General features: G+C 47.6%; 1 protein-coding gene across 23 annotated transcripts in view; it reads left to right on the top strand.

The window, feature by feature from the left end:
• The window catches only part of ADGRE1 (adhesion G protein-coupled receptor E1), an 88,890-nt gene continuing 64,816 nt past the window's right edge, over positions 3,190–27,263 (top strand). For 17 of the 23 annotated variants that reach the window (XM_021083951.1, XM_021083952.1, XM_021083959.1 and 14 more), the window contains exons 1-10: positions 3,190–3,333; positions 6,362–6,424; positions 14,688–14,834; positions 17,535–17,690; positions 18,000–18,146; positions 21,652–21,807; positions 21,992–22,111; positions 22,710–22,856; positions 26,364–26,519; positions 26,706–26,825. In XM_021083951.1, the coding sequence (XP_020939610.1) occupies positions 3,303–3,333; positions 6,362–6,424; positions 14,688–14,834; positions 17,535–17,690; positions 18,000–18,146; positions 21,652–21,807; positions 21,992–22,111; positions 22,710–22,856; positions 26,364–26,519; positions 26,706–26,825 (1,243 nt within the window). In that variant the 5' untranslated portion in view covers positions 3,190–3,302. The remainder of the gene's footprint in view (positions 3,334–6,361; positions 6,425–14,687; positions 14,835–17,534; positions 17,691–17,999; positions 18,147–21,651; positions 21,808–21,991; positions 22,112–22,709; positions 22,857–26,363; positions 26,520–26,705; positions 26,826–27,263) is intronic. The other 6 variants (XM_021083974.1, XM_021083958.1, XM_021083962.1 and 3 more) reach the window with 5 other exon arrangements.

Raw genomic sequence — 27,263 nt, 5'->3', positions numbered from 1 at the left:
ATTTCATCCCATCCCATCCCACCCCGAGAAGGAGCCTGGGCCGGATGGGAAGAACTTTCAATTCTGTAGCCCAATGTCCAGAGGTCAATTCCTCCTTCTGCTTTAGACTCCCCCACCCACATGCATGCATTCCCCCCATTCTGCTTTTCCTGCTTCCTAAATTCCTCTCTGTCTCCACAACCCGTGCCCTAGACGAGCTTGTCGCTATGTTCTTCTCCCCATCTCCCCACCCATGACCACATCCTGTCTACACAACACGAGTGTTGTAAACTACCAACAGGATGGTTACTCCTTTGCTGAAATCCCTTTATTGCCCAGCAGAGAAAGTCTAAACTTTCTCACCCACATTAGATGGTCTTGCATGAAATGGGTTGCTGACTTCTGTCCTTGCTGGTACCCAGGAACAGATGCCAATGAGTAGCTGTGACCACTTAGCCTAATGGGATAATAATAATAACAAGAATTACTGATATTAGTGGGCATTATTTTGCCAGGTAGAACTTTAAGGTTTTATTCCAGCAAACCTCAAACTCTTATGATGTTATTGTTATCCTTTTTTTAATTGACAAGGACAATTGGTTCTAAGCGTATCAGTTATCTCCTGCAGTGTAACACATCTCTCCTCCAAATGTAACAGCTTCAAACAACAAACTTTTATTTTCTTACAGTTTCTGAGGGTCAGGAATCTAGAGGTGGCTTAGCTGGGTGGGGCTGGATCAGAGTGTCTTATGAGGTCACAGTCAAGGTTTTGGCTGGAATCTCAGTTCCTCCTCATGAGGGCTTCTCTATCACGCTGCTTGAGTGAACTCACAATACGATAACTAGCTTCCCCCAACTGAATGATCCTGGAAAGTAAGAGCGAGGGGGAAGCCACAATGACTTTCAGATGTTTCAGAGGCCACACGTCACATCTTCCTTTTCCTGTTCCTTGGAAGCAAGTCACTGAGTCCAGCTCATATTCAAGGAGAGAAAAACTGGGTTCCCCCTCTGGAAGGGAGAAATATCAAAGAATTTGAGTAATAGCCACATCTTGGAGTTTTCTCTATGTGCCAGGCTTGGTTCTAAGCGTGAGATATATACCCACTCCTCTGATGCTCATCTTAACTCCATGAAATAGATTCTCCTTTTATCAGCCCCATTTTACAGATGGGAATGTTGAGGCATAGAGACATTAAGAAGTTGCCCAGGACCGCATATGACTAGCAAGTGGTGGAGTCGGGATTTAAATCCCCTGCGATCTGGTGCTAGGGTCTGTGTTGATCCACCAGTGTGTCTCTTAAATGTAACACAGCTCTGTTTATCCTCCTTCTTGGAGGGCTTTGCTGTATTTTCGTGCTCGTTCTTAGCTGCAGCTTCACTGGATAGGGTCTCTTGATCCACAGATGGAGCTGTTGATGAATCTTCTTCGGTGACCATAATTCCAGGGTAGGTATTTTGCCTTGCCCAGAGCGAAAAAGGAGAATATGAAAACAAATGGGGCTCTTCTTCCCAAGACCTCAGGGCTGGGCTTTGCCCTTCTGTTTTATCTTGGAGCACAGGATTTGGGTGCCCTAGCCTGACATCTGCCAGCCACTGCATTTTGTCATCAACAGGGCTATGGTCTGGAGCGCATTCTATCTGCTTGGAGGCCAGGTCTTAAGTTAACACAAGCCTCAATCAGTGACCGACAGCATCTGGTGGATAAATACCCCAGCTCCCTCACCCGCCTCGTTTGGGATAAGTCTGAAGAGGGTGCTTTAGGCTGTCTCTTAGGTAGTTTGGGATTAACATATACACACAATTACATATAAACGAGAGAAACAACAAGGACCTACTACATAGCACAGATGTCCTCAACCTCTGTTTCAGTTTCAGTTTTTTACTGGGTAACTTACTGGATAACATTCATTGTGGGCTCTTTTCCTTCCTTCTCTCACTTCTCCCATCCTCAGCTGGAGCGTTTTTGGGGTCACCTCCCTGATGAACTGCTTTCACTAGACGCCTTGTCTCAGCCTCTGCATCTGGGAGACCCTAACTAAGATATTCCTAGGCCACCCTGTTTATGAGAAGTTGCATGTGTATGTGTGTCTTCGGTTGGGCTTGGGGAGGGGGGATGGAGTGGGAGTGTCACCGACAGTGATCAGATATTATGGGGAGCTGAAGGCAAACAAAATGGTGAAAGTTCTAGTCTTTGGGGTCAGAGGGTCCTGGATTCAAATCTCAAGTCCAGGTAGTCTTGGACAAGACACATCTTCTCTCCAAGCCTCAGTTTCCTTTTTTCTTTTTTGTTTCTAGCATCTTTATTTTTAACTTTTCTTTCTTTATTTTTTATTAGAGTGTAGTTGATTTACAGCGTTGTATCAATTTCTGCTGCACAGCATAGTGACCCAAACATACATGTATATACATTCTTTTTTTCATACTGTCTTCCGTCATGTTCTATTCCAAGAGACTGGACATATTTCCTTGTGCTGTGCAGCCAGGACCCCATTGCTTAGCTCATCCATTCTAAATGTAATAGTTGACAGGGAGCTTGGGGTTGGTAGTTGCAATTTCCATTCTATTGTATTTTTAAATGAGATAGGTAGGGGTAGGAATCCCTACTTGATGATGCTGACATGGCGATGAAATTAAATTTTCTTGGAAACATATTTAGCACAGTGCCTGGTACTTGAGGTTTATGGTGGTTATTGTACGGGGAAAACTGGGAAAGGACCCTTGAGTTTTGGTCTTGCTTCATTGGGGATAGATGGTGGAAGCTCATTTATTACTGGGTGCAATAAAATAAGATGATGAGAAATGGGAGATAGATGTTGGTGGGGAAAGAACAAAGTGGAAGGGGGAGATAAATGAGGAGTTTGGGATTAACATATACACACTACTGTATATAAAAGAGATAAACAACAAGGACCTACTATATAGCACAGTAAATTATACTCAGTATCTTATAATAACCTGTAATGGAAAGGCTGAAAAAGAATATATATGTGTATACATTGTAAATTAACTATGCTGCAATTAAAAAAAAAAAAAAAGAAAGAAAGAATCCAGCAGGAAGGAAAGAGAGAGAGAGAGAGGGAGATGGATCCACACACTGACCCACCAGCCAGACCAACCTCTCTACACTGTGGAGAAAGGAGAAAATTAGGGGTTTGCTACACTGTCCTTTCCGAGTGGTGGCAACTCAGCAAAAAGGGCTGTGATGCTCTGGTTGCATTGAGCAATGCTGGCTCTGCCCTTCCCCTCTCTCCACACCCTCTGTTATTAAAAACTCTGGGAACAGAGAAAAGATTCTCCTCTTCGAATGACAGAAACACAGCAAGATGTGGAGCTTCAGTTTCCTTCTCTTTTGGGGTGAGTATGAGGCTGACTAGGGAGTCCGGGGGAAGATTACACTGGATATAGGCTGCAGGGAAAAGGGAGGGCCTTGGGCTATCCAGCCAAGAGATCATAATTCTAGACTGGACACTGCAAACATCTTCATCAGGAAAGCTTTGATAAAAATCAGGGAATTCATCTGCCAAGAAAGAATTTCTTTATAGTCCTTCATTTGGCATGTATTTTCTGAGCACCCACCGTGTACCAGCTGCCGTTCTAGGCACTGAGGATAGAGCAGTGAACAGACAAAGTTCCTGCCCTGTGAGGCTGACTTACCAGCAGGAAGAGGTAGGCAGAAAGGAAGCCACTAACGGTAATAGCAACCACTCACTTAGCACTGTTCTAAGTTCCTCAAATAGAGAACATATTCAGTCTTCACTAAATTCCTCTGATATTGGGTCCTGAAACAGTCCCATTTTACAAAGGAGAAAAAAATGAGGTAAAAGAAATTGAATAACTTGCCCAAGACCACTTATGTAATAAGGGAGTAGAGCCAGGGTTTTAAAGCCAGCCTGGTTCCAGAGTCTGTATGTTTTATTCCTAAACTATGCTGCTCCGAAGAATATATAAAACGGGGCATTCCAGGGGTGATAAGAGCTATGAAAGAAGCTGTCGTATAGTGTGATCGGGGGTTATATAGAAGGAGGAAACCAGGGAAGGTATTTCTTTTCTTTCTTTCTTTCTTTCTTTTCTTTTTAGGGCTGCACCCACAGCTTATGGAAGTTCCCAGGCCAGAGGTTGAATCAGAGCAACAGCTGCTGGCCTACACCACAGCCACAGCAATGCAGGATCCAAGCTGCATCTGTGACCAACACTACAGCTCCCAGCAACGCTGGATCCTTAACCCACTGAGCGAGGCCAGGGATCAAACTCACGTCCTCATGTACACTAGTCAGATTCATTTCTGCTGCTCCAAGATGAGAACTCCTTTCCTGTTCTTTTATTTCTTTTTCTTCAGGTGTCAGTTTTTCTTGGTCTTGCTTTTTTCATGTCATTGTTCCCTTCATGGGTCTTGTGAGTTTTCATCATTGGTTCAAATCTAAGAATAGGAGACCTTTTCTAAGCAACAAGTGTGGGTTTCCTCAGCTGTTGTACAGTGGATTTGTTTCCCTTATTACACATAAGAGAAAACATAGGCACAAAGAAATTAAGTAACTTTCCCAAGGCCGCACAGTCTGTAATTGGTGAAGCTAGATTTTGACACCAAACATGTGATGTCAGAGTTGATATGCTTAAACATGATGCTCTGTTGCCTCTAAAATAACTAAAGAGCAAGAGAAATTTCAATTAGTGATACTGAGGGAAGTTGGAAGTTTAGGTTTGTGAGACTTGTTGAGTGGCAGGTTTCATTAGAAAGAGCAGGTGACTGTGGACCCCAAATCCTGAATTGTGGCCTTGTTTCTTTGGGGGTGTCAGCACTGGGATTAGCCATTAGCACTCTTTTTTTTTTGTCTTTTTACCATTTCTTGGGCTGCTCCCACGGCATATGGAGGTTCCCAGGACAGGGGTCAAATCGGAGCTGTAGCCACCGGCCTACGCCAGAGCCACAGCAATGTGGGATCTGAGCTGCATCTGCCACCTACACCACAGCTCACAGCAACGCGGATCCTTAACCCGCTGAGCAAGCCCAGGGATCGAACCTGCAATCTCATGGTTCCTAGTTAGATTCGTTAACCACTGCGCCACGGGAACTCCCTGCCATTAGCACTCTTTATTCTGCCCGCAAGAAACAAAGAGTGGTGGTGATGACACTGGTGATGGTGATGATGATGATGGGGATAATGATGATGGTGGTGGTGATGATGGTGATGCTGAAGATAATGATGAGGTTGATAGCAGTGATGATAATGATGGGGATGATGATGGTGGTGGTGAAGATGCTGGTGAGACTGGTGATGGTGATGCTGAAGATGATGGTGATGATGAGGGTGATGATGATGATGTAGTTGGAGAGGAACTAAATACGGGGGACTGGGCTGCCTTTTAGACATTAAAAAAAATGAATTGTCTTACTCTCCCCAAAAAAATTAATACTACAGGAGTTCCCATCGTGGCTCAGTGGTTAATGAACAAGACTAGCATCATGAACAAGACTAGCATCCATGAGGACGCGGGTTCGATCCCTGGCCTCGCTCAGTGGGTTAAGGGGCCGGCATTACCGTGAACTGTGGTGTAGGTCACAGTTGCAGCTCAGATCTGGTGTTGCTGTGGCTGTGGTGGAGGCCAGCAGCTGTAGCTGATTCAGCCCCTATCCTGGGAACCTCCAAATGCCGTGGGTGCGGCCCTAAATAGACAAAAGACCAAAAAAAATAATACTACAGATATAGTGTGTATTTATTTATATGGTATATGTATATCTATGTGTCTTGTATATAAAAGAGTACAATGTTTTTCATCTTTCCCCAAGAACCAAGTTTTGCCCTTTTTTTTTTCTCTTTTTTTTTGTCTTTTTGCCTTTTCTAGGGCCGATCCTGCCGCATATGGAGGTTCCCAGGCTAGGGGTCTAATCAGAGCTGTAGCCGCTGGCCTACGCCAGAGCCACAGCAACGCGGGATCCGAGCCATGTCTGTGACCTACACCAGAGCTCACGGCAACGCCAGATCGTTAACCCACTGAGCAAGGCCAGGGATCGAACCTGCAACCTCATGGATCCTAGTCCAATTCGTTAACCACTGCGCCATGACGGGAACTCCAGTTTTGCCCTTTTAGGAGAGATGTCGTTCCCTTTGAGGACGCATACTTAAATGCATATTTTTGAAAATCAGCTAGAACTCTTTGAAAAGAAAATGAAGATAATATAAACAGAATGAAAAACAGAAGTGACATGCAGAAAAGCAGGAATGGTTGTTGTGCAGATTATATTGAACAACGTATATCACTCAGCTGCAGCTTTCATCTAGGCTCCCCAAACCTGTTTCCATGAAGCCGTGCCAGAAGTAATTTTTCAGGTTGAATCTAAAGAGCTTCTTGATGTTTCATGGTGTTTTCCTTTTCTTTCCGACAGGGTGTTGTGGTTTCTACAGCTGGGTAATATTCACGTTATCTCCGTTGGAGTCAATGGCACAGTGTAAGTTGCACGAGGAAAATGCATATGCCCAATGTGGTGGGGAGGAGACTTGTGTCCCAGGAGGTTGAACCACAGCTGGCCACTTGCTAGGAGATGGTGGCCGAACAAGGGATAACATCAGGTCTCTTGGTTCCCACCCTGGCTCTTTCCCTTGTGCCTTCAATTAACATTTTATTTTTTAGCCACATGCATGGCATGCGGAAGTTCCTGGGTCAGGGTTTGAACTCCCCAACTGCAGCAGCAACCTGAGCCGCTGCAGTGACAGCACAGGATCCTTAATCCACTGCACCACAGGAGACCTTCAAAATTTGAAAAAACAAAACAAAACTGAAACACAAAAATAAGGATCGCCACTTGTTTTTCATTCATTTCTGGAGAAGCAAAGCCTGAGATGAGGATTTTATGTGACTCATTTGTTGAGGGAGGGCTCTCAGGAGACCCTTGCAGGGAGGGAAGCAGGATGGGGCAGGAGGAGGAAATGGCCACTCAGAAGGTGTTTCAGGAGATTTTCAGCCGCAGCCTGGTCCCAGGAGGAGCTCTGGAGTGTGAATTATACCACAGAGGTTCACCTGCTCGGAGGCTGTGCTGTTACATGCCTGGATGTGTCAGGCAGTGCTTCAAGGCTAGTGAGACAGCGGGGGATAGGATGCTAACCTGGCAAGGTGGATGCGGGTGGGGCCAAGAGTGGCTGATATTCCCCCCCTCTTTTAACCATTAAAAATTTTAAAAAAATTTTCATTTTTGGAGTTCCCGTCGTGGCGCAGTGGTTAACGAATCCGACTAGGAACCATGAGGTTGTGGGTTCGATCCCTGCCCTTGCCCAGTGGGTTAACGACCCAGCGTTGCCGTGAGCTGTGGTGTAGGCTGCAGACGCGGCTCGGATCTTGTGTTGCTGTGGCTCTGGCATAGGCCGGTGGCTACAGCTCTGATTTGACCCCTAGCCTGGTAACCTCCATATGCTGCTGGAGCAGCCCAAGAAATAGCAAAAAGACAAAAAAAATTTTTTTTTTTCATTTTTTTGGCTGTGGTGTGCAGCAGCTTGATGTGGGATTTCGGTTCCTAGATCAGGGATTGAACCTGGGCAGCAATGGAGAAAGTGCTGAGTCCTTACCACTAGACCACCAGGGAACTCCCAAACCCTTAAAAAAAATTATAGCTGATTTACAATGGTGTTTTAGTTTCTGGTGTATAGCAAAGTGAACACACACACACACATACATGTTTACTTTTAGATTATTTTCCATTATAAGTTATTACAAGATATTGAATATAGCTCCCCATGCTATATAGTAGGTCCTTGTGTATATGGCAGTGGGTATCTGCTAATCCCCAAATCCTAATTTATCTTTCCCCACCCCCTGCTATCCCCTTGGTTAACTGTAAATTTGTATGACTTACTTCACTTAGTATGATAATCTCTAGGTCCATCCATGTTGCTGTAGATGGCATGATTTCCTTCTTTTTTATGGCTGAATAATATTCCACTGTATGTATATACCACATCTTCTTTATCCATTCCTCTGCATATGGATGCATAGGTTGCTTCCACGTCTTGGCTACTGTGTGTAGGGCGGCAATGAACATTGGTATCCCATCCTTTCTTACCTGGCAAAGTGTGAAGAACTCGTGAGCTGATAGAGGTAAATCCCCAGAAAGAGACTGGGTTTTCCTCTTCACATCCCGTTCCCACTTTCATAACTCACCACTGTGATCACTGGTACCCAGGGAGACAGGGTACCTGGTTGTGAAAGGATGGCTTATGGCCAGATCTCAGAGGGATCTATAGGGACTTCCCATTGTGGCTCAGTGAGTTACGAACATGACATAGTGTCCATGAGAATGCAGGTTCAATCCCTGGCCTCCTTCAGTGGGTTAAGGATCTGTGGCGCAGATTACAGATGTGGCTCAGATCCTGTTTTGCTATGGCTGTGCTGTAGGCTGGAAGCTGCTGCTCAGATTTGACCCCTAGCCCGGGAGCTTCCATGGGCTGCGGGTGCAGCCATAAAAGAGAGGAAAGAAAAATCAAAGGGATCTGTAGACTTCTCTTTGCTTGCAGGTGAGTGGCCATGGCGATCGTGGTCAGATTTTGGTAAGAGACTTCCCCAGCTTGAAGGCAATTAGACCTTGGGGACATGCCTTCATCTCTTGGTTTTGTCACCTGATTATCCGGTAGGGTGATGAACCCCTGCCTACCTGATGGGATTAAGTTCTGAGGATTCAACTCCATGGGGAGTTGTTATGAGATAGGCTCTGGAGTCGCACTGCCTAGGTTCAAATCTTGGTTCCAGGGTTCATTGACATGGGGACCTCGGCTGTTCCAATCCATGCCCCATGACTTTGGTTCCATGGAAATGAGAGTAAGAGGAGTTAATCCCATAGGGGTTTGATGAGGATTAAACGAGGTAAGATATAGGCAGTGCTTAGTAGATACTTGGAACATCATAAGTGTAATATGTTAGCCTTCTCCCCTCTCCTCCTTCCCCATCCTCCTCCCCTGCGCCTCCCTTCCCTCCCCCTCTTCCTTTTCCTCTCCCCCCATCTCTTCCTCCTCCCCTTCTCCCTCCTCCTCCCCTCCCTCTTCTTCTGTCCTTTCCCCCTCCCCCTTTCCTCCTCTGAGAATCACAAATTCACTGGTTCTTATAGGCTCCGCTGCAGCTGGGTCAAAGCTGGTAGCCCATGAGGGGTACAGCCAGAATGATGAGCAAATCTCCTGAACTCCTTCCCAGCGTGGTCTGGTCTGCTTGGCTCTCCTCCTGTGTTCTGACTTGGGGGCTGACCTGGAACAGTTAGGCAACCTCTCTTGGGCACTCTTTTCTGCATCTGGAAAAGGGAGTCCTAATGTCTACCTTGAAGTAGAGTGACTGACCATTCCGGCTTGCCCCAGACTGGGGGTGTTAACCATGAGGCTTCTTGGCTTTCCCAGTCAACAGAAATTGAGTAAGAGGCCCGATAAGAAATTCAGGCAAGGCTTTATTTAGCTCCTGCTGCAGCAGGAAGAAAGGAAAACAAGTATTCCCTTGCTGGGGGCAGATGTGCGTGTGTGTCCCTTACTTGGGGCAGGTGTGTGTGTGTGTGTGTGTGTGTGTGTGTGTGTGTGTGTGTGTAGCTGGTTCCTTAAGTGGGGTGAGGGTAGGGGTGCCAGAGGGGTGGCTTAGGTGGTCTGCCTGCCCCCTTGGTGGGGCTGTGTGCAGAGGGCATGCACAGCACCCAGCTTTTGCTCCTGGCTCCTCAGATATGGCAGCTGGGTTTTTGGTCTTTTTATATCTTGCTGTCCATAATCTGCCCCAACTGTGCAAGCATGCTGCTATTTTTTTTTTTTTTGTCTTTTTTCCATTTCTTGGGCCGCTCCCGCCGCATATGGAGGTTCCCAGGCTAGGGGTCGAATCAGAGCTGCAGCCACCGGCCCACGCCAGAGCCACAGCAATGCAGGATCCGAGCTGCATCTGCAACCTACACCACAGCTCATGGCAACGCCGGATCGTTAACCCACTGAGCAAGGGCAGGGACCGAACCCACAACCTCATGGTTCCTAGTTGGATTCGTTAAACACTTCGCCACGACGGGAACGCCCATGCAGCTATTTTTAGTCCCATTTGGTTTCTTTGTATGTTGTTGCTCAAGGAGACATTTCCCAGGTGCAAGCCCCGCAGCCAAGGGTCCCAGGTCCCGTCTTGGGGGAAGGGGTTTTTCCCAGGATGCAGTACTTGGAGTGCGAACACTGAGAGAGTCTCAGGAATGGCAGAATAGCTTGGTCACCCTACCTCGAAGCACTACTATGAGGACTGCAGAAAATTCATGGAAGGGGTCCAGAGCCTGGAAGACGCCTATGCCATGAAGTCCTAGTTATCTTTTTAAAAGTCTCTTTGCCTCTTTGAGTCTCCTTTTCAACTTAGGTCAATTAAGTGACCACCCACTGAGTTGTTTTGTTGATGATTGATGATCATGTGACTGTTTCCTTGGGACAGCTGAAGTGGTTCCTGTTCTGGCCTCCTGGCTCCTTGCCCTTTATAAGATGGAGTTCCCGTCGTGGCACAGTGGTTGACGAATCTGACTAGGAACCATGAGGTTGTGGGTTTGGTCCCTGCCCTTGCTCAGTGGGTTAACGATCTGGCGTTGCCGTGAGCTGTGGTGTAGGTTGCAGATGTGGCTCGGATCCCGCGTTGCTGTGGCTCTGGCGTAGGCCAGCGGCTACAGCTCTGATTCGACCCCTAGCCTGGGAACCTCCATATGCGGCAGGATCGGCCCTAGAAAAGGCAAAAAGACAAAAAAAAAAAAAAAAAAAAAAAAGAGTGGCTAGAGGGCGCCTGTGAGTACCTGAGTCAGGCCCTGTCCCTCCTCTGCCCACAGCCCTCCAGGACTTCTACCTCTCTCAGGGTGAAAGCCCAAGTCCTCCCCTCGGCCCACAAGACCCTTCCCTGTCCCCTCTCACCCCTCACCTCCTCCCTCTCTTCCCCTCGATCTCTCTGCTCCAGCCGCCTGGACTTCTTTGCTGTTCCTCCAACACCTAAGCACGGTCCTGCCCCAGGACCTTTGTACAGGCTGTTCCCTCTGCCTGGAATCTCTTGCCCTACATAGGTACATGGTTTCTTCCCTTACTTTCTATGTTTTGATTTGCACGTCATCTTCTCAGTGACTATCTTATTTTTGACATTGTATGCCTCCCCCTTACCCCTCCAGATTATCAGCTCGGTGAGGGTGGGGAGTTTTGTGTGTCTTGTTTCTCGGCTGAATCCATAGAGCCTAGCATGGTGTCTGCTGTGCAGTAGGTGTTTTTATTTGTCAGAGTTATCCAGAGAAACAGAACCAATAGGATGGATATCTGCACATACATATATAGAAAGCTTTTTTTTCCTACACGTGCATGACATGTGGAAGTTCCCTGGCTGGGGATTTAACCCACACCACAGCAGCAACGCCAGCCATTGTAGTGGCAATGCAGGATCCTTAGCCCGCTACTCCACAGGGGAACTCCTATAAAGCTTTATTATAAGGAACTGGCTCACAGGATTCCATCTGCTGGGTGGGGTACAGAGGCCCCGAGACTGGAAAGAATTCAGGGAACCGAGCCAAGGTGAGCGTGGCTGGTGGGATCAGGTATGAGATGAACTGGAGAGTTTGGCAGGTGCTCCGATCATACAGGACCGTGCTGCTCTTCTGCTTTGGGGTGGATTTGAGAGATAGCTGGAGGAAGAGTGCTGGGAAGCTCAGAGTTGAGAGATCACAAGTTGTAAGACACCGGAAATCTGCAAAGACAAATGTTGCCTTTGCAGATGAAAGAGGAAGCTGGAAATGAGAAGAGAGATATAATCTGAGGCATCAGGCAGGGGAGGGAAATAAACGAGGCATGTTGTAGGCGGCAAAGAGTCTGGCTCCCAAGACTGTTATAATGAAGTTCCATTCCTTTTGTTTTTTGTGGCATGTTATAAAGCGTTACCTGTGGTTTCCCATCCAGCCACTTGATGTTGGTACTTTCATTGACTTCTTTCTATCACATCCCACATCTGATGCATTGGCAAATCCTGTTAGTATTACCATCCGAATAAATCCAGAACTTTATGGATTCACTGATCCCATCTGAGCTGTCTCCGCCATCATCACTCACCTGGACAAGAGCAGCTGCCTCCTCCCCGGTCATCCTGCCTCCGCTCCGATAAAATTCATCCTCCAACCAGTGGCCAGAAGGATCATGTTAAAACCCAAGTGATGCTGTGCTCCTCTTCTGCTCAAAACACTCCCATGGCTCCTATCTCTCTGATAAAAAGCTGAAGTCTTTTTTTTTTTTTTTTTCAGGGCCACACCCCAGGCATATGGAAGTTCCCAGGGTAGGGGTCAAATCAGAGCTGCAGTTGCTGGCCTATGCCACAACGACAGCCATGCCAGATCTGAGCCAAATTTTCGACCTGCACCACAGCTCATGAGCAATGCTGGACCTTAACCCATAGTGCGGCGGGGCCAGGGATTGAACCTCCATCATCATGGATACTGGTTGGGTTCGTTACCACTGAGCCACAATGGGAACTCGCAGAAGCTGAAGTCTTAACAAATGGTCCAGCAGATCCTACATGACTTGATCATATCACCTCCTCCCACTCACCCCTCATCCACTCCACTCCAGCCACACCAGCCTTCTTGTAATTCCACAACATCGCTGGGCATGATACTGCCACAGGACCTTTGCACCTTGTTTCCTCTACCTTAAATAGTTTCTTAGCTCACTCACACACCTCTCTTAGGTCCTTGCTCAAATGTTACCTTCTCAGAGAGGTCTTCATTACCGAACAGCACTGTGTACCAGGCACTGTACAAAGTGCTGGGGTCATGGCAGTAAATGAGACACGAATCTCTGCCTTCTGGGAGCTAACAGTCTATCAGGACAATGGACTTGAAACAACCAATTGCAAACGTTTTTGTGTAGAATCGTCTTAGAAATTGCCTGAAGATTTATTCCATTTCCAGCCAGACCTATCTCTTCTTCTGTAGCAGTAGTAGTAGAAAATCATGCATTTGGATTTCTTTTTTATTCTTTCTTTTCTTTTTTTTTTTTCTTTTTAGGGCCACACTCGAGGCACATGGAGGTTCCTAGGCTAGGGGTCGAATCGGAGCTCTAGTTGCTGGCCTATGCCACAGCCACAGCAATGCAGGATCCAAGCTGTGTTTGTGATTGCACCACAGCTCACGGCAATGTTGGCTCCTTAACCCACTGAGCAAGGCCAGGGATTGAACCTGCATCCTCATGGATGCCAGTCAGATTTGCTAACTGCTGAGTCACAATGGGAACTCCATGCATTTGGATTTTTGACAGGCCTGGAGTCACCACTCACCAGCTGTGTTTCTTTGGGCAAGTCACTTAACATCTCTAAGCTCCGTTTTCCACAGTCATGTAATGGGGACTGCATTCAGGTTCTATGGCTGTTGTAACAAATCACCCTAGATTTGGCATTTAAAACCACAAAAACATTATCCTACAGTTCTGGAGGTCAGAAGTCCCAAATGCACCTTACTGGGCTAAAATCAAGGTGTCAGCAGTGCTACAAGTTTTTTTTTTTTTTTGGCTGCACCTGTGGCTTCTGGAAATTCCTGGGCCTGGGATTGAACCGTCCTTGCCACAGCAGCCACATCGCTGGATCCTTTAACTGTTGGGCCACCAGGAAACTTCCATTAGGGCTGCAATTTTGATTCATACTCTTCTGTCTGTAGCTCTGATGCTCACCATGCAGTCCAAGGATCAACATCATCAGCATCATTCAGGGACTTATTAGAACTGCAGAATCTCAGCTTCATCCCCAGGCCTGACTTGGCATCTGATTTCCCAAGATTTCCTGGGGACCCCAGGTGAGGCAGATGCTACTCATCTGTGGATCCCACTTGGAGTAGCAAGTGTCTGAGATGGTGCTTCTCACGCTTTCAAATGCACACGAGTCACCTGAGGATCTTGCTAAAAGGCAGATTCTGATATAGTAGTTTGGGGATGGGGCTGGAGACTCTGCATGTTCATCAGATTCCCAGGCTGATGCTGCTGACCCATGGACCACTTTTGGAAGAGCAAGGATCTGGGGTCCACTGAACACGTTTGGTGGCTGTATCAGTTTCCAGCGCAGCTGAAATGGTGGCAAACAAAGTGGCTCAAAACAACACAAATGTATCATCTCACCATTCTGGAGGCCAGAAGGCTGAAATCAAGGGGCTGTCTCTGAAGGCTGTAGGGAAGAGTCTGCTTCAAAGTCTAATTTCAGTTCTAGTTATCCTAGCAGCTGAAGGTGTTGCTGGTAATCCTCAGCATCCCTTGGCTTGTGGAGACATCATTCCAATCTCTGCCTGTCATCACGTACTAGTCTCCCTGTCTCTACACAGAAGTTCCTGGGCCAGGGATTGAACCTGTGACAGCTCAGGGGCTGGAGCCACAGCAGTGACAATGCCAGATCCTTAACCTGCTGGGCCACCAGGAAACTCCTCTTCTTAGAAGGAACCAATCAGGCCAACCTCATTGTGCAATGGAATGACTTCAGGAACTGATCATATCAGATTAAGGGGCCGTCCTGCTCCAGTATAATCTCATATTAACTCACATCTTGATTGCATCTACAGAGACTCTATTTTCTGGTCACATTCTCAGGGACCAGGGTTTAGGACTTCAACATGGCCTTTTTTTGGGGGGAGGGAGGCACAATTCAACCCACAACAGTCACCTTCCTCTTCCCACGCTGGGTTCCCTTGCCCTTCCACTCGGTGCTCTAATCCAAATCCTTTCTTCTGTGTTGCCTAGCTGGGAATGAGTGTACAGATACCACCATGTGTCCGGCATATGCAACCTGCACCAACACTTCAGACAGTTACTACTGCAGTTGCAAAAGAGGCTTTCTGTCCACCAACGGACAGATGCAGTTCAAAGATCCAACGGTGGAATGCCTAGGTGAGTTCATGCCCCCTCAAAATCCCCCAGCATCTGGTGAAAGCTGGCTGGACAGCAGAAATAGGTCCTTTTCCCTTTTCCCAACTATTAATCCCTTCTTTCTTTCCTCCCTCCCTTCCTTCCTTCTTCTCTCCCTTCATTCCTCCCCCCCAATTGCTTTTGATTATGAAAAATGATACCTGGTCACCAAAAATTCCAGTGATTAGAGACCTGCATTAGAATAAAAAGAAAAAGATGCTATTTGCCAATATCCCCAAATAGACATTGATTTCCTTCCATGTGAATAATATGAATTCCTAACCTGTACGGAGTGCCAGGCCCTGTGTGAAGGGCTTTATGTGCCTGTTCACATGACATTGAGCATAGGCATTGCTAGGACCTCCATTGTACAGATGAGAAGCCTGAGGCTTGGATATCTGAAGTGATGTGTTCAGAGTCATGCAGTTAAATTGGAATGCAAACCCGGGACTTTCCGACTCTAATGGCGGTCTCCAAACCACATTACCTGTTTGCCACACAGCAGTTGTAAAGCGTTGCAGAAACATCATTAATATCTCTAAGCCTCAATATTTCCATCTATAAAATGGGTGTATGTGAGTATCTACCTTAGGGGTTCTGCTGTGGTGCAACCGGATCTTCAGCGTCTCTGCAGGGCTGGGATGCAAATTCAGTCCCCAGCCCAGCACAGTGGGTTAAGGATCTGGTGTGGCACAGCTGCTGTGCGAGTTGCAACTGTGGCTGGGATCTGACGAAGGAACTCCATATGGCACAGGGTGGCCGAGAGGGAGAGAGAGAGAGAGAAAGAAGTATTTACCTTAAATGATAGTTGGGAAAATTAAATGCAATAATGTATACAACCTGCTTGGCACATGTAGAGTGCCAAGAGCTACAGTTAACATAAAGAATATAAGCTAAAATAATACCCAGAATGAGCTAGTTTTTGATATGTATTCCTTATATTTAGACCCAAACTTCCTTTTAACAGTGAAGATCTGACTATGTTTCTGAATAAGACCAGGGATCCGCAAAATTTTTCTGCAAGGGGCCAGATAGTAAACATTTTGGAGGTTGCAGGCCATATGATATGGAGGTCTTGATTATTCAACACTCCAGTTGTAATGCAAAAGCATCCAGAGATAATGCATAAATGAATGGATGTGGCTGTGTTCCAATAAAACTTTATTTACACAAACAAGTAGTGGGCCAGATTTCACACTTGGGCTGTAGTTTGATAATCTCTGAATAAGATGATTTAATATCTATTACTATATTTCCTAGGGAGCTCCAAACATCCTTTTTTAAACCTTTGGGCTATCGTTCATGGATTATTCAGTGAGCACAGTAGTCTTTTTGGTCCCTCGTTTTAAAATACAGGTAGGATCAGGAGTTCCTGTCATGGAACAGCAGAAATTATATGACTAGGAACCATGTGGTTGTGGGTTTGATCCCTGGCCTTGCTCAGTGGGTGAAGGATCCAGTGTTGCCGTGAGCTGTGGTGTAGGTCACAGACGTGGCTTGGATCTGGCGTTGCTGTGGCTGTGGTGTAGGCCAGCAGCTGTAGCTCTGATTCGACCCCTAGCCTGGGAACCTCCATATGCTGTGGGTGTGGCCATAAAAAGCAAAAAATAAAATAAAATACAGGTAGAATCAACATGCCCCAACTAGAAAATGATGGATACTATGGTAAGGACCTTGTCCACTGCATGTCTTTGACTCCCAATATGGTACCTAAGACACTGTGAATATTCAATAGATATTTCTCAAATGAAGGAACATGCTACATTATTCTTTATGTCAACTCCTGATTTAATCATCCTATTATCAACAGACATTTAGATGTTTAATGTTCCATTACTTAAAACTGGGAAGAATATCCCTGTGATCTTATCTTGATGCATGTGGCAGGTCCAGATTTCTCTCTTGGAGAGGTGCATTTTCCTGGAAGAGAGCTATAGGGCGCTTGCCTTGAAGTTGTATTTGTCCAGCAACTTCAAAGCAAATGTTTACTTAGGATGACTTGGCAGAGCAGGGCTGAAGGAGATTTGGGGAGGCCCACCCCATGGTACAATGGCTGCACAATTCTATGGGTGCGCCAATGAGTAAATTCCTAGAAGTGGGTTTGCAAAAGTTCTGGTTATCTATTGGTGTTGGTACATTAAGACAGCAACAATCATTTATTTTGCTCACAAATAAATCTGCTATTTGGGCTGAGTTGGGTGAGAATGGCTCAACTCTGTTCCCCACAGTGTGAGTTGTGTTGGCTCAACTGGGGGCTAGAGGATTCTCTTTGAAGGGGGCTCACTCCTGTGGCTTCAAGATGGTGCTGGCTATTGGTTGGCTGCTCCAGGGCTGTGAGTGGGAAGTCTTAATCTTACCGTGTGAGCTGGTTTTTCATGACTTGCAAGGCTTCCTCACAGTATGGCGGCTGAGCCAAGCATGAGCATCTCAAGAGAACAAGGTGGAAGTGTATGATATTTTGATGATTTACCATGGTATTTTGATGACCTAATGTCCCCACCACCATACTCAGATTCAAGGGAAGGAAATATAGACCCACTGCTTGATGGAAAGTGTACCAGTTAAAGGACATTGCATGCAGGTCACATGGGATGGAAGACAGTGTTTCAAGCTCTTTGAAAAATACAATCTGTTGTACATGAAGGAGCATATTGGCAACTATGACTCTCTTTTCCTGTCCAGATATAGATGAGTGTTCTCAAAGCCCCCCAGTATGTGGTCCTCACTCAATCTGCAAGAACCTGCCAGGGAGGTACAGGTGCAGCTGTTTGACTGGTTTCTCATCTCCCACTGGAAACAACTGGATCTTGGGAAAGAAAGGTCGTTTCATCTGTACAGGTAATATGTGATGATCTTATGGGTAGCGTCTATGATCTTGATTTTAGAAATGATTAAATTGAGGCCCAGAGAGGTACAGTCCCTTGCATAAGGATAGATAACTATCAAGTAGAGAAACTTGGATTTGAATTCTTGTTGAGGGTCTATTAGGAGCTAAGCAGTAGATAAGGCAGTAATTGAGGGTAACGGGGGTTCCGTCCCTCGAATGCTTCGCTCCTACCCTTGTGGGTGAGATGAATGTCCTGTTCGCAGCTTCCTGTCCTCACTGTTTCCTCTGCCTTGACCCGGGTTTTCATTCCCATTCACTAGATGTAAATGAATGTGCCAATCCCAAAACTTGCCCAGAGCACGCGATTTGCCGAAACAGTGTGGGGAGCTACTCTTGTGTCTGCAAGCCCGGATTTGAATCCAGCAGGGGAAAGACGAGTGTCCAGGGCCCGGGACAGATGTGTAGAGGTAGGTGCAGGGGTCTGTGGGGGAATCAGGTCCTATCTGTTTTCACAGACAGCATTCGTGGGAGAGGCGTTCGAGTGAGTCTCAGCTGAGTTCAGTTGCAAAGCTGAAGCCAATAATCATTCATTCATTTCTTCGTTCATTCATGCACTCATTCAAAAATACTTGTTGAGCACCTACTGTATGCCCGCCCAGATTCTAGGGATGGAGGATGCAGCAGTGAGAAATACAGGCCCAAATACTTGTTCTCCTGGAATTGATTATCTACTGTGGGGAGAGAGAGAGATTGGACAAAATCAAGGCAGAAAACTGTTGGGTGTCAGGGATAGTTAAAGGAGGTGAAATCAAAGAAGGCAGGAAGGTAGATAGGGAGTGCTGGGGGTGGGGTTCAATTTTTTTAGGGGGGTGCCCCAGGGCTTAAGGAGTTCCTGGACCGGGGATCAGATCCCAGCTGCAATTGCAACCTATGCTGCTGCTGTGGCATCGCTGATCCTTCAACCCACTGTCCTGGGCTGGGGATCCTCACTCTATCCCAGGTTCTCTTCTGAGTGGCTAAAGACACTTTGTCGCCGTCTTCTTCTTCTTCTTCTTCTTCTTCTTCTTTTTTTTTTTTTTTCGTCCTTTTGTCTTTTGACGGCCGCACCCACAGCATATGGAGGTTCCCAGGCTAGGGGTCCAATCGGAGCTACAGCTGTCACTCTATGCCAGAGCCACAGCAACACCAGATCCAAGCCGCGCCTGCAACCTACACCACAGCTCACGGCAACGCCGGATCCTTAACCCGCTGAGCGAGGCCAGGGGTCGAACCTGCAACCTCATGGTTCCTAGTCGGATTCATTTCTACTGCACCACAACAGGAACTCCGATTCTTTGTCATCTTATCGAACCCTCTGGACAACCCTGTGGGGGTGGGTTCTATGATTAGTCCCATAATAATCATAGATGTGACACACAGAGATGAATCCTCTTGTCCAGTGTATTAGTCAGCTCAGGCTGCCACAATAAAGCACCATAAGCTGGTGGGTGGAAACAACAGAACTTTATTATCTCACAGTTCTGGAGGCTGGAAATCCAAGATCAGGGTGTTGGCATGGTCAGTTTCTGGAAAGAGCTCTCTTTCTGGAGTGAGCTTCTTTTATGTTCACACAGGGCAGAGAGAGGAGAGAGAGGGAGAGAGGAAGGGGGGAGAGAGAGAGAGAGTTCTTATGATTCTCCCTCTTCTTAAAAGGGCACTGATCCCATCACAAGGGCCCCACCCTCATGACCTCATCTAAACCTAATCATCTTTCCGATTTTAATACTACCTCACTGAGGGTTAGGATTTCAGTGTAGGAATTTGGGGTGACAATTCACTCCATAGCCCCCAGCAACACACAGATTCTAAGGGGCAGAGCCAGGCTTTGAACTGATGCTGTCCAGGCTCTCTCTACCCCTCCTCTCTGATGTAGTGATTCTTTGGAGGGGAACTGAGATTCATTCCTCCGTGAAAGAGGGGAGTAATGAATTAGAGGCTGAGCAAACACAGATGGCAGAGAATGAGCCACTAAAGGTGCCCGATGAGTCTGGGTGGTGAATTAAGATGGGATTAGAAGCCAAAGAGGAGCTCAGCTGGGAACAGACTCTCAGTGCCTTGCCTGCTCTTGGAGGATTTTATCCTGAGAGGTGGGTGGCCTCATCAGAAAATTGCAAGGGAGAGAAACACGCCCCAAGCGTTTCCTTTCCATAGTGACGCAAATGTGTGAGCCCCTTGTAGCTTGGGAAAACCGTTGGCTTTAGTTCCAGGTGGGGCTGTGAATTGCTCTGCTGTAGGTAGCCTCAGCATCCTTTTTGGTTTTCTGCTTAGATGGGGATGAATGTTCCAGGAACTCAACTCCTTGTGGTGCCAGTTCTGCCTGTACCAACCTCTTGGGAAAATACAATTGCTCCTGCCTGCCTGGGTTCTCTCCACCTGATTTTTGGGCTTCGGGGTAACCTGAGGCTTTCTTTATTTTTTAAAGATTTTTATTAAAGTTGGGAGTTCCCGTCGTGGAGCAGCGGAAACTAGTCTGGCTAGGAACCATGAGGTTGCGGGTTCGATCCCTGGCCTCGCTCAGTGGGTATAGGTCGAGCACGCAGCTCGGATCCCATGTTGCTGTGGCTCTGGCATGGGCTGGCGGCAACAGCTCCGATTAGACCCCTAGCCTGGGAACCTCCATGTGCTGTGGGTGCGGCCCTAAAAAGACAAAAGAGAAAAAAAATTTATTAAAGTTGATTTACACTGTTGTGTCAATTTCTGCTGTAAGCATAGTGACCCGGTCATACCTATAGATATTCTTTTTTTCACACTGTCTTCTAAACCTGAGGCTTTCAAATGTGCAGATAATGGCCCCAGCTATTTTGGAGACTTCTCAAGGGATGTCAAACTGCCCTGAAACTTAGTGCCTTATCCCAAAATCATTTTTCCTTTCGCATGATTCTATGGGTTGATCACATGGTTTGCTGGGAGAGGGCTATAGAACACTTGCCTTGAAGTTGTATTTGCATGACAAATGTAGCAAGTTTTTGTTTAGGGTGATTTGGCAGAGCAGGGCTGAAGGAGATTTGGGGAGGCCCACCCCATGGTACAATGGCTGCACAATTCCGTGAGTGCTGCAATGAGTGAATCCTTCCTTAGAAGTGGGTTTGCAAAGTGTTCCGATTATCTATTGCTGAGTGACAGCAAACATGGTGCATTAAGACACCAACCATCATTTATTTTGCTCTTGAGCAAATCTACTATTTGGGCTGAATTGGGTGAGGATGGTTTGACTCTGTTCCCCACAATGTGAACTGAGTTGACTCACTGGGGCTAGAGAATCCACTTTGAAGGGGGCTCACTCACACACCTGGCAAACTGCTGCTGGCAGTTGGCTGGTGCTCAGCCAGAGCTGTGGGCGGCAGTTCTTCGTTCTCCACATGAGCTGGGTTTTCTTGGCTGGTTGAGCTTCTTCACAGTATGGGGGCTGAGTCGAACACGAGCATCTCGGAGTTCCCATCACGGCTTAATGGAAACGGATCTTAGCATCCGTGATGACTCAGGTTTGTTCCCTGGCCTTGTTCAGTGGGTTAAAGATCTGGTGTTGCTCTGGCTATGGTATAGGCCAGCGGCTATAGATCCGATGTGACCCTTAGCCTGGGAACATACATATGTCACGGGGGCGGCCCTAAAAAGCAACGAGCAAACAAGCAAACAAACAAAACATGAGACTCTCAAGAGAACAAGGTGGAAGTGTATGCTATTTGGACGACTTAGCATGGTACTTACGAGCTCAGTGTCCCCACCACCGGACTCAGATCCAAGGGGAGGAACTACAGACCGACTCCTTGATGGAGCCGATGTCTGTTGAATGAAGGGCATGTGGAGGAGAGACAGGGTATCTTCCTGGGACAGGCTCTTTCCATCAACCGCTTCCAGTTTTCCACCGGAAGAAACAACGTGTGGTCCAAGGCAAAGCCCATTGGCCAGTGTGCTTCTTTTTTTCCGGTCCAGATATAGATGAATGTTCTCAAAGCCCCCCAGCCTGTGGGCCTCACTCCGTCTGCAGAAACCTGCCAGGGAGCTACAAGTGCAGCTGTTTGCCTGGTTTCTCGTCTCCCACCGGAGATGACTGGATCCCGGCAAAGGGAGGTCGTTTCGCGTGTGTAGGTAATGCTGTCAGGCTGTCAGGCGTGGCGGGTCTTTGGTGGGCAGCTGCTGCGGAGCTGCTTCCGTGTGTGTGTGTGTGTGTGTGTGTGTGCGTGTGCGTGTGCGTGCGCGTGCGTGTGCGTGCACGCGCGTGCGCTCAGACACTCACCCTTTGGCCTGGCCCCTCTCTTCCACTGCTCTTCAGACATTAATGAATGCCTCCAGAGCGGGGTCTGCCCGGAGCATTCCCAGTGTACCAACTCCTTGGGAAGCTACAGCTGCAGCTGCCACGTTGGATTCACCTCTACCAACTCCATCTGTGAAGGTATAGAGGACCCGATCTCTGGGTACCTGTGCCATGAATTCAGAACCCCTTTGATTGAGGATCCTGGGGACCAGGAGCCTCCTTTTAGGCATTATAAGGTTGCGTCTTGCCGGAGGACAGACAGCTATGATGTGGTATCTCTTGGACTTGAGCTGCTTCTGAGGGTCTACTACGTGCTAAACAGTGCTGCAAGCAGTGCTGGAGAGTAATGGCGTGATTCTGTTTCTAGGGTGATTTACCCTCTTTGCCCTTAGGGGGATGTTATCAACATCCTTAGACATTTTTGGTTTTCGCCCATTGATGGTGGTGTAGGGTTTGTTTGCGTTACTCTTACTTGTGTGAGCAGAGACCAGCGCGTCCTTCCAAATATCCTACAATGCATAGAGCAACCTCCGTACAACCAAGAAGGATCTGTTCCCAAGTGTTGATGGTGCTGAGATGGAGATCCTCTGAGCTCTAGGGAATTCAGACCCAACCTTGAGAACTTTTTCCTATAAGTTATTTGAAGGAAGCCATGAGAGTCCTCCTTGATCCTATGCAGCCTCCTATCCTCACTGCTTCCTCTGCCTTGACCCGGATTTTCATTCCCACTGACCAGATGTGGACGAATGTGCCAATCCCAGAGCTTGCCCAGAGCACGCATCTTGCCGCAACAGTGTGGGGAGCTACTCTTGTGTCTGCAAGTCCGGATTTGAATCCAGCACGGGCAAGATGGGCATCCAGGGCCCCGGAGAGACGTGTAGAGGTAGCTCCATGGGACTCTTGGGAATCAGGTCCGATCTTTTTGCATAGACAGTACTCTCTGGGGGAGGACTTGGGGTGAGTCTCAGCTGAGTTCAGTTGCAAAGCTGAAGCCAATAATCATTCATTCATTTCTTCGTTCATTCATGCACTCATTCAAAAATACTTGTTGAGCACCTACTGTATGCCCGCCCAGATTCTAGGGATGGAGGATGCAGCAGTGAGAAATACAGGCCCAAATACTTGTTCTCCTGGAATTGATTATCTACTGTGGGGAGAGAGAGAGATTGGACAAAATCAAGGCAGAAAACTGTTGGGTGTCAGGGATAGTTAAAGGAGGTGAAATCAAAGAAGGCAGGAAGGTAGATAGGGAGTGCTGGGGGTGGGGTTCAATTTTTTTAGGGGGGTGCCCCAGGGCTTAAGGAGTTCCTGGACCGGGGATCAGATCCCAGCTGCAATTGCAACCTATGCTGCTGCTGTGGCATCGCTGATCCTTCAACCCACTGTCCTGGGCTGGGGATCCTCACTCTATCCCAGGTTCTCTTCTGAGTGGCTAAAGACACTTTGTCGCCGTCTTCTTCTTCTTCTTCTTCTTCTTCTTCTTCTTTTTTTTTTTTTTCGTCCTTTTGTCTTTTGACGGCCGCACCCACAGCATATGGAGGTTCCCAGGCTAGGGGTCCAATCGGAGCTACAGCTGTCACTCTATGCCAGAGCCACAGCAACACCAGATCCAAGCCGCGCCTGCAACCTACACCACAGCTCACGGCAACGCCGGATCCTTAACCCGCTGAGCGAGGCCAGGGGTCGAACCTGCAACCTCATGGTTCCTAGTCGGATTCATTTCTACTGCACCACAACAGGAACTCCGATTCTTTGTCATCTTATCGAACCCTCTGGACAACCCTGTGGGGGTGGGTTCTATGATTAGTCCCATAATAATCATAGATGTGACACACAGAGATGAATCCTCTTGTCCAGTGTATTAGTCAGCTCAGGCTGCCACAATAAAGCACCATAAGCTGGTGGGTGGAAACAACAGAACTTTATTATCTCACAGTTCTGGAGGCTGGAAATCCAAGATCAGGGTGTTGGCATGGTCAGTTTCTGGAAAGAGCTCTCTTTCTGGAGTGAGCTTCTTTTATGTTCACACAGGGCAGAGAGAGGAGAGAGAGGGAGAGAGGAAGGGGGGAGAGAGAGAGAGAGTTCTTATGATTCTCCCTCTTCTTAAAAGGGCACTGATCCCATCACAAGGGCCCCACCCTCATGACCTCATCTAAACCTAATCATCTTTCCGATTTTAATACTACCTCACTGAGGGTTAGGATTTCAGTGTAGGAATTTGGGGTGACAATTCACTCCATAGCCCCCAGCAACACACAGATTCTAAGGGGCAGAGCCAGGCTTTGAACTGATGCTGTCCAGGCTCTCTCTACCCCTCCTCTCTGATGTAGTGATTCTTTGGAGGGGAACTGAGATTCATTCCTCCGTGAAAGAGGGGAGTAATGAATTAGAGGCTGAGCAAACACAGATGGCAGAGAATGAGCCACTAAAGGTGCCCGATGAGTCTGGGTGGTGAATTAAGATGGGATTAGAAGCCAAAGAGGAGCTCAGCTGGGAACAGACTCTCAGTGCCTTGCCTGCTCTTGGAGGATTTTATCCTGAGAGGTGGGTGGCCTCATCAGAAAATTGCAAGGGAGAGAAACACGCCCCAAGCGTTTCCTTTCCATAGTGACGCAAATGTGTGAGCCCCTTGTAGCTTGGGAAAACCGTTGGCTTTAGTTCCAGGTGGGGCTGTGAATTGCTCTGCTGTAGGTAGCCTCAGCATCCTTTTTGGTTTTCTGCTTAGATGGGGATGAATGTTCCAGGAACTCAACTCCTTGTGGTGCCAGTTCTGCCTGTACCAACCTCTTGGGAAAATACAATTGCTCCTGCCTGCCTGGGTTCTCTCCACCTGATTTTTGGGCTTCGGGGTAACCTGAGGCTTTCTTTATTTTTTAAAGATTTTTATTAAAGTTGGGAGTTCCCGTCGTGGAGCAGCGGAAACTAGTCTGGCTAGGAACCATGAGGTTGCGGGTTCGATCCCTGGCCTCGCTCAGTGGGTATAGGTCGAGCACGCAGCTCGGATCCCATGTTGCTGTGGCTCTGGCATGGGCTGGCGGCAACAGCTCCGATTAGACCCCTAGCCTGGGAACCTCCATGTGCTGTGGGTGCGGCCCTAAAAAGACAAAAGAGAAAAAAAATTTATTAAAGTTGATTTACACTGTTGTGTCAATTTCTGCTGTAAGCATAGTGACCCAGTCATACCTATAGATATTCTCTTTTTCACACTGTCTTCTAAACCTGAGGCTTTCAAATGTGCAGATAATGGCCCCAGCTATTTTGGAGACTTCTCAAGGGATGTCAAACTGCCCTGAAACTTAGTGCCTTATCCCAAAATCATTTTTCCTTTCGCATGATTCTATGGGTTGACCACATGGTTTGCTGGGAGAGGGCTATAGAACACTTGCCTTGAAGTTGTATTTGCATGACAAATGTAGCAAGTTTTTGTTTAGGGTGATTTGGCAGAGCAGGGCTGAAGGAGATTTGGGGAGACCCACCCCATGGTACAATGGCTGCACAATTCCGTGAGTGCTGCAATGAGTGAATCCTTCCTTAGAAGTGGGTTTGCAAAGTGTTCCGATTATCTATTGCTGAGTGACAGCAAACATGGTGCATTAAGACACCAACCATCATTTATTTTGCTCTTGAGCAAATCTACTATTTGGGCTGAATTGGGTGAGGATGGTTTGACTCTGTTCCCCACAATGTGAACTGAGTTGACTCACTGGGGCTAGAGAATCCACTTTGAAGGGGGCTCACTCACACACCTGGCAAACTGCTGCTGGCAGTTGGCTGGTGCTCAGCCAGAGCTGTGGGCGGCAGTTCTTCGTTCTCCACATGAGCTGGGTTTTCTTGGCTGGTTGAGCTTCTTCACAGTATGGGGGCTGAGTCGAACACGAGCATCTCGGAGTTCCCATCACGGCTTAATGGAAACGGATCTTAGCATCCGTGATGACTCAGGTTTGTTCCCTGGCCTTGTTCAGTGGGTTAAAGATCTGGTGTTGCTCTGGCTATGGTATAGGCCAGCGGCTATAGATCCGATGTGACCCTTAGCCTGGGAACATACATATGTCACGGGGGCGGCCCTAAAAAGCAACGAGCAAACAAGCAAACAAACAAAACATGAGACTCTCAAGAGAACAAGGTGGAAGTGTATGCTATTTGGACGACTTAGCATGGTACTTACGAGCTCAGTGTCCCCACCACCGGACTCAGATCCAAGGGGAGGAACTACAGACCGACTCCTTGATGGAGCCGATGTCTGTTGAATGAAGGGCATGTGGAGGAGAGACAGGGTATCTTCCTGGGACAGGCTCTTTCCATCAACCGCTTCCAGTTTTCCACCGGAAGAAACAACGTGTGGTCCAAGGCAAAGCCCATTGGCCAGTGTGCTTCTTTTTTTCCGGTCCAGATATAGATGAATGTTCTCAAAGCCCCCCAGCCTGTGGGCCTCACTCCGTCTGCAGAAACCTGCCAGGGAGCTACAAGTGCAGCTGTTTGCCTGGTTTCTCGTCTCCCACCGGAGATGACTGGATCCCGGCAAAGGGAGGTCGTTTCGCGTGTGTAGGTAATGCTGTCAGGCTGTCAGGCGTGGCGGGTCTTTGGTGGGCAGCTGCTGCGGAGCTGCTTCCGTGTGTGTGTGTGTGTGTGTGTGTGTGTGCGTGTGCGTGCGCGTGCGTGTGCGTGTGCGTGCACGCGCGTGCGCTCAGACACTCACCCTTTGGCCTGGCCCCTCTCTTCCACTGCTCTTCAGACATTAATGAATGCCTCCAGAGCGGGGTCTGCCCGGAGCATTCCCAGTGTACCAACTCCTTGGGAAGCTACAGCTGCAGCTGCCACGTTGGATTCACCTCTACCAACTCCATCTGTGAAGGTATAGAGGACCCGATCTCTGGGTACCTGTGCCATGAATTCAGAACCCCTTTGATTGAGGATCCTGGGGACCAGGAGCCTCCTTTTAGGCATTATAAGGTTGCGTCTTGCCGGAGGACAGACAGCTATGATGTGGTATCTCTTGGACTTGAGCTGCTTCTGAGGGTCTACTACGTGCTAAACAGTGCTGCAAGCAGTGCTGGAGAGTAATGGCGTGATTCTGTTTCTAGGGTGATTTACCCTCTTTGCCCTTAGGGGGATGTTATCAACATCCTTAGACATTTTTGGTTTTCGCCCATTGATGGTGGTGTAGGGTTTGTTTGCGTTACTCTTACTTGTGTGAGCAGAGACCAGCGCGTCCTTCCAAATATCCTACAATGCATAGAGCAACCTCCGTACAACCAAGAAGGATCTGTTCCCAAGTGTTGATGGTGCTGAG

Source organism: Sus scrofa, chromosome 2, assembly GCF_000003025.6.
Source record: "Sus scrofa isolate TJ Tabasco breed Duroc chromosome 2, Sscrofa11.1, whole genome shotgun sequence".
In the NCBI taxonomy this organism is placed as follows: domain Eukaryota; kingdom Metazoa; phylum Chordata; class Mammalia; order Artiodactyla; family Suidae; genus Sus; species Sus scrofa.
Note: the sequence above shows the minus strand (reverse complement) of the source record. Positions and strands in the feature narration are given on the sequence as shown.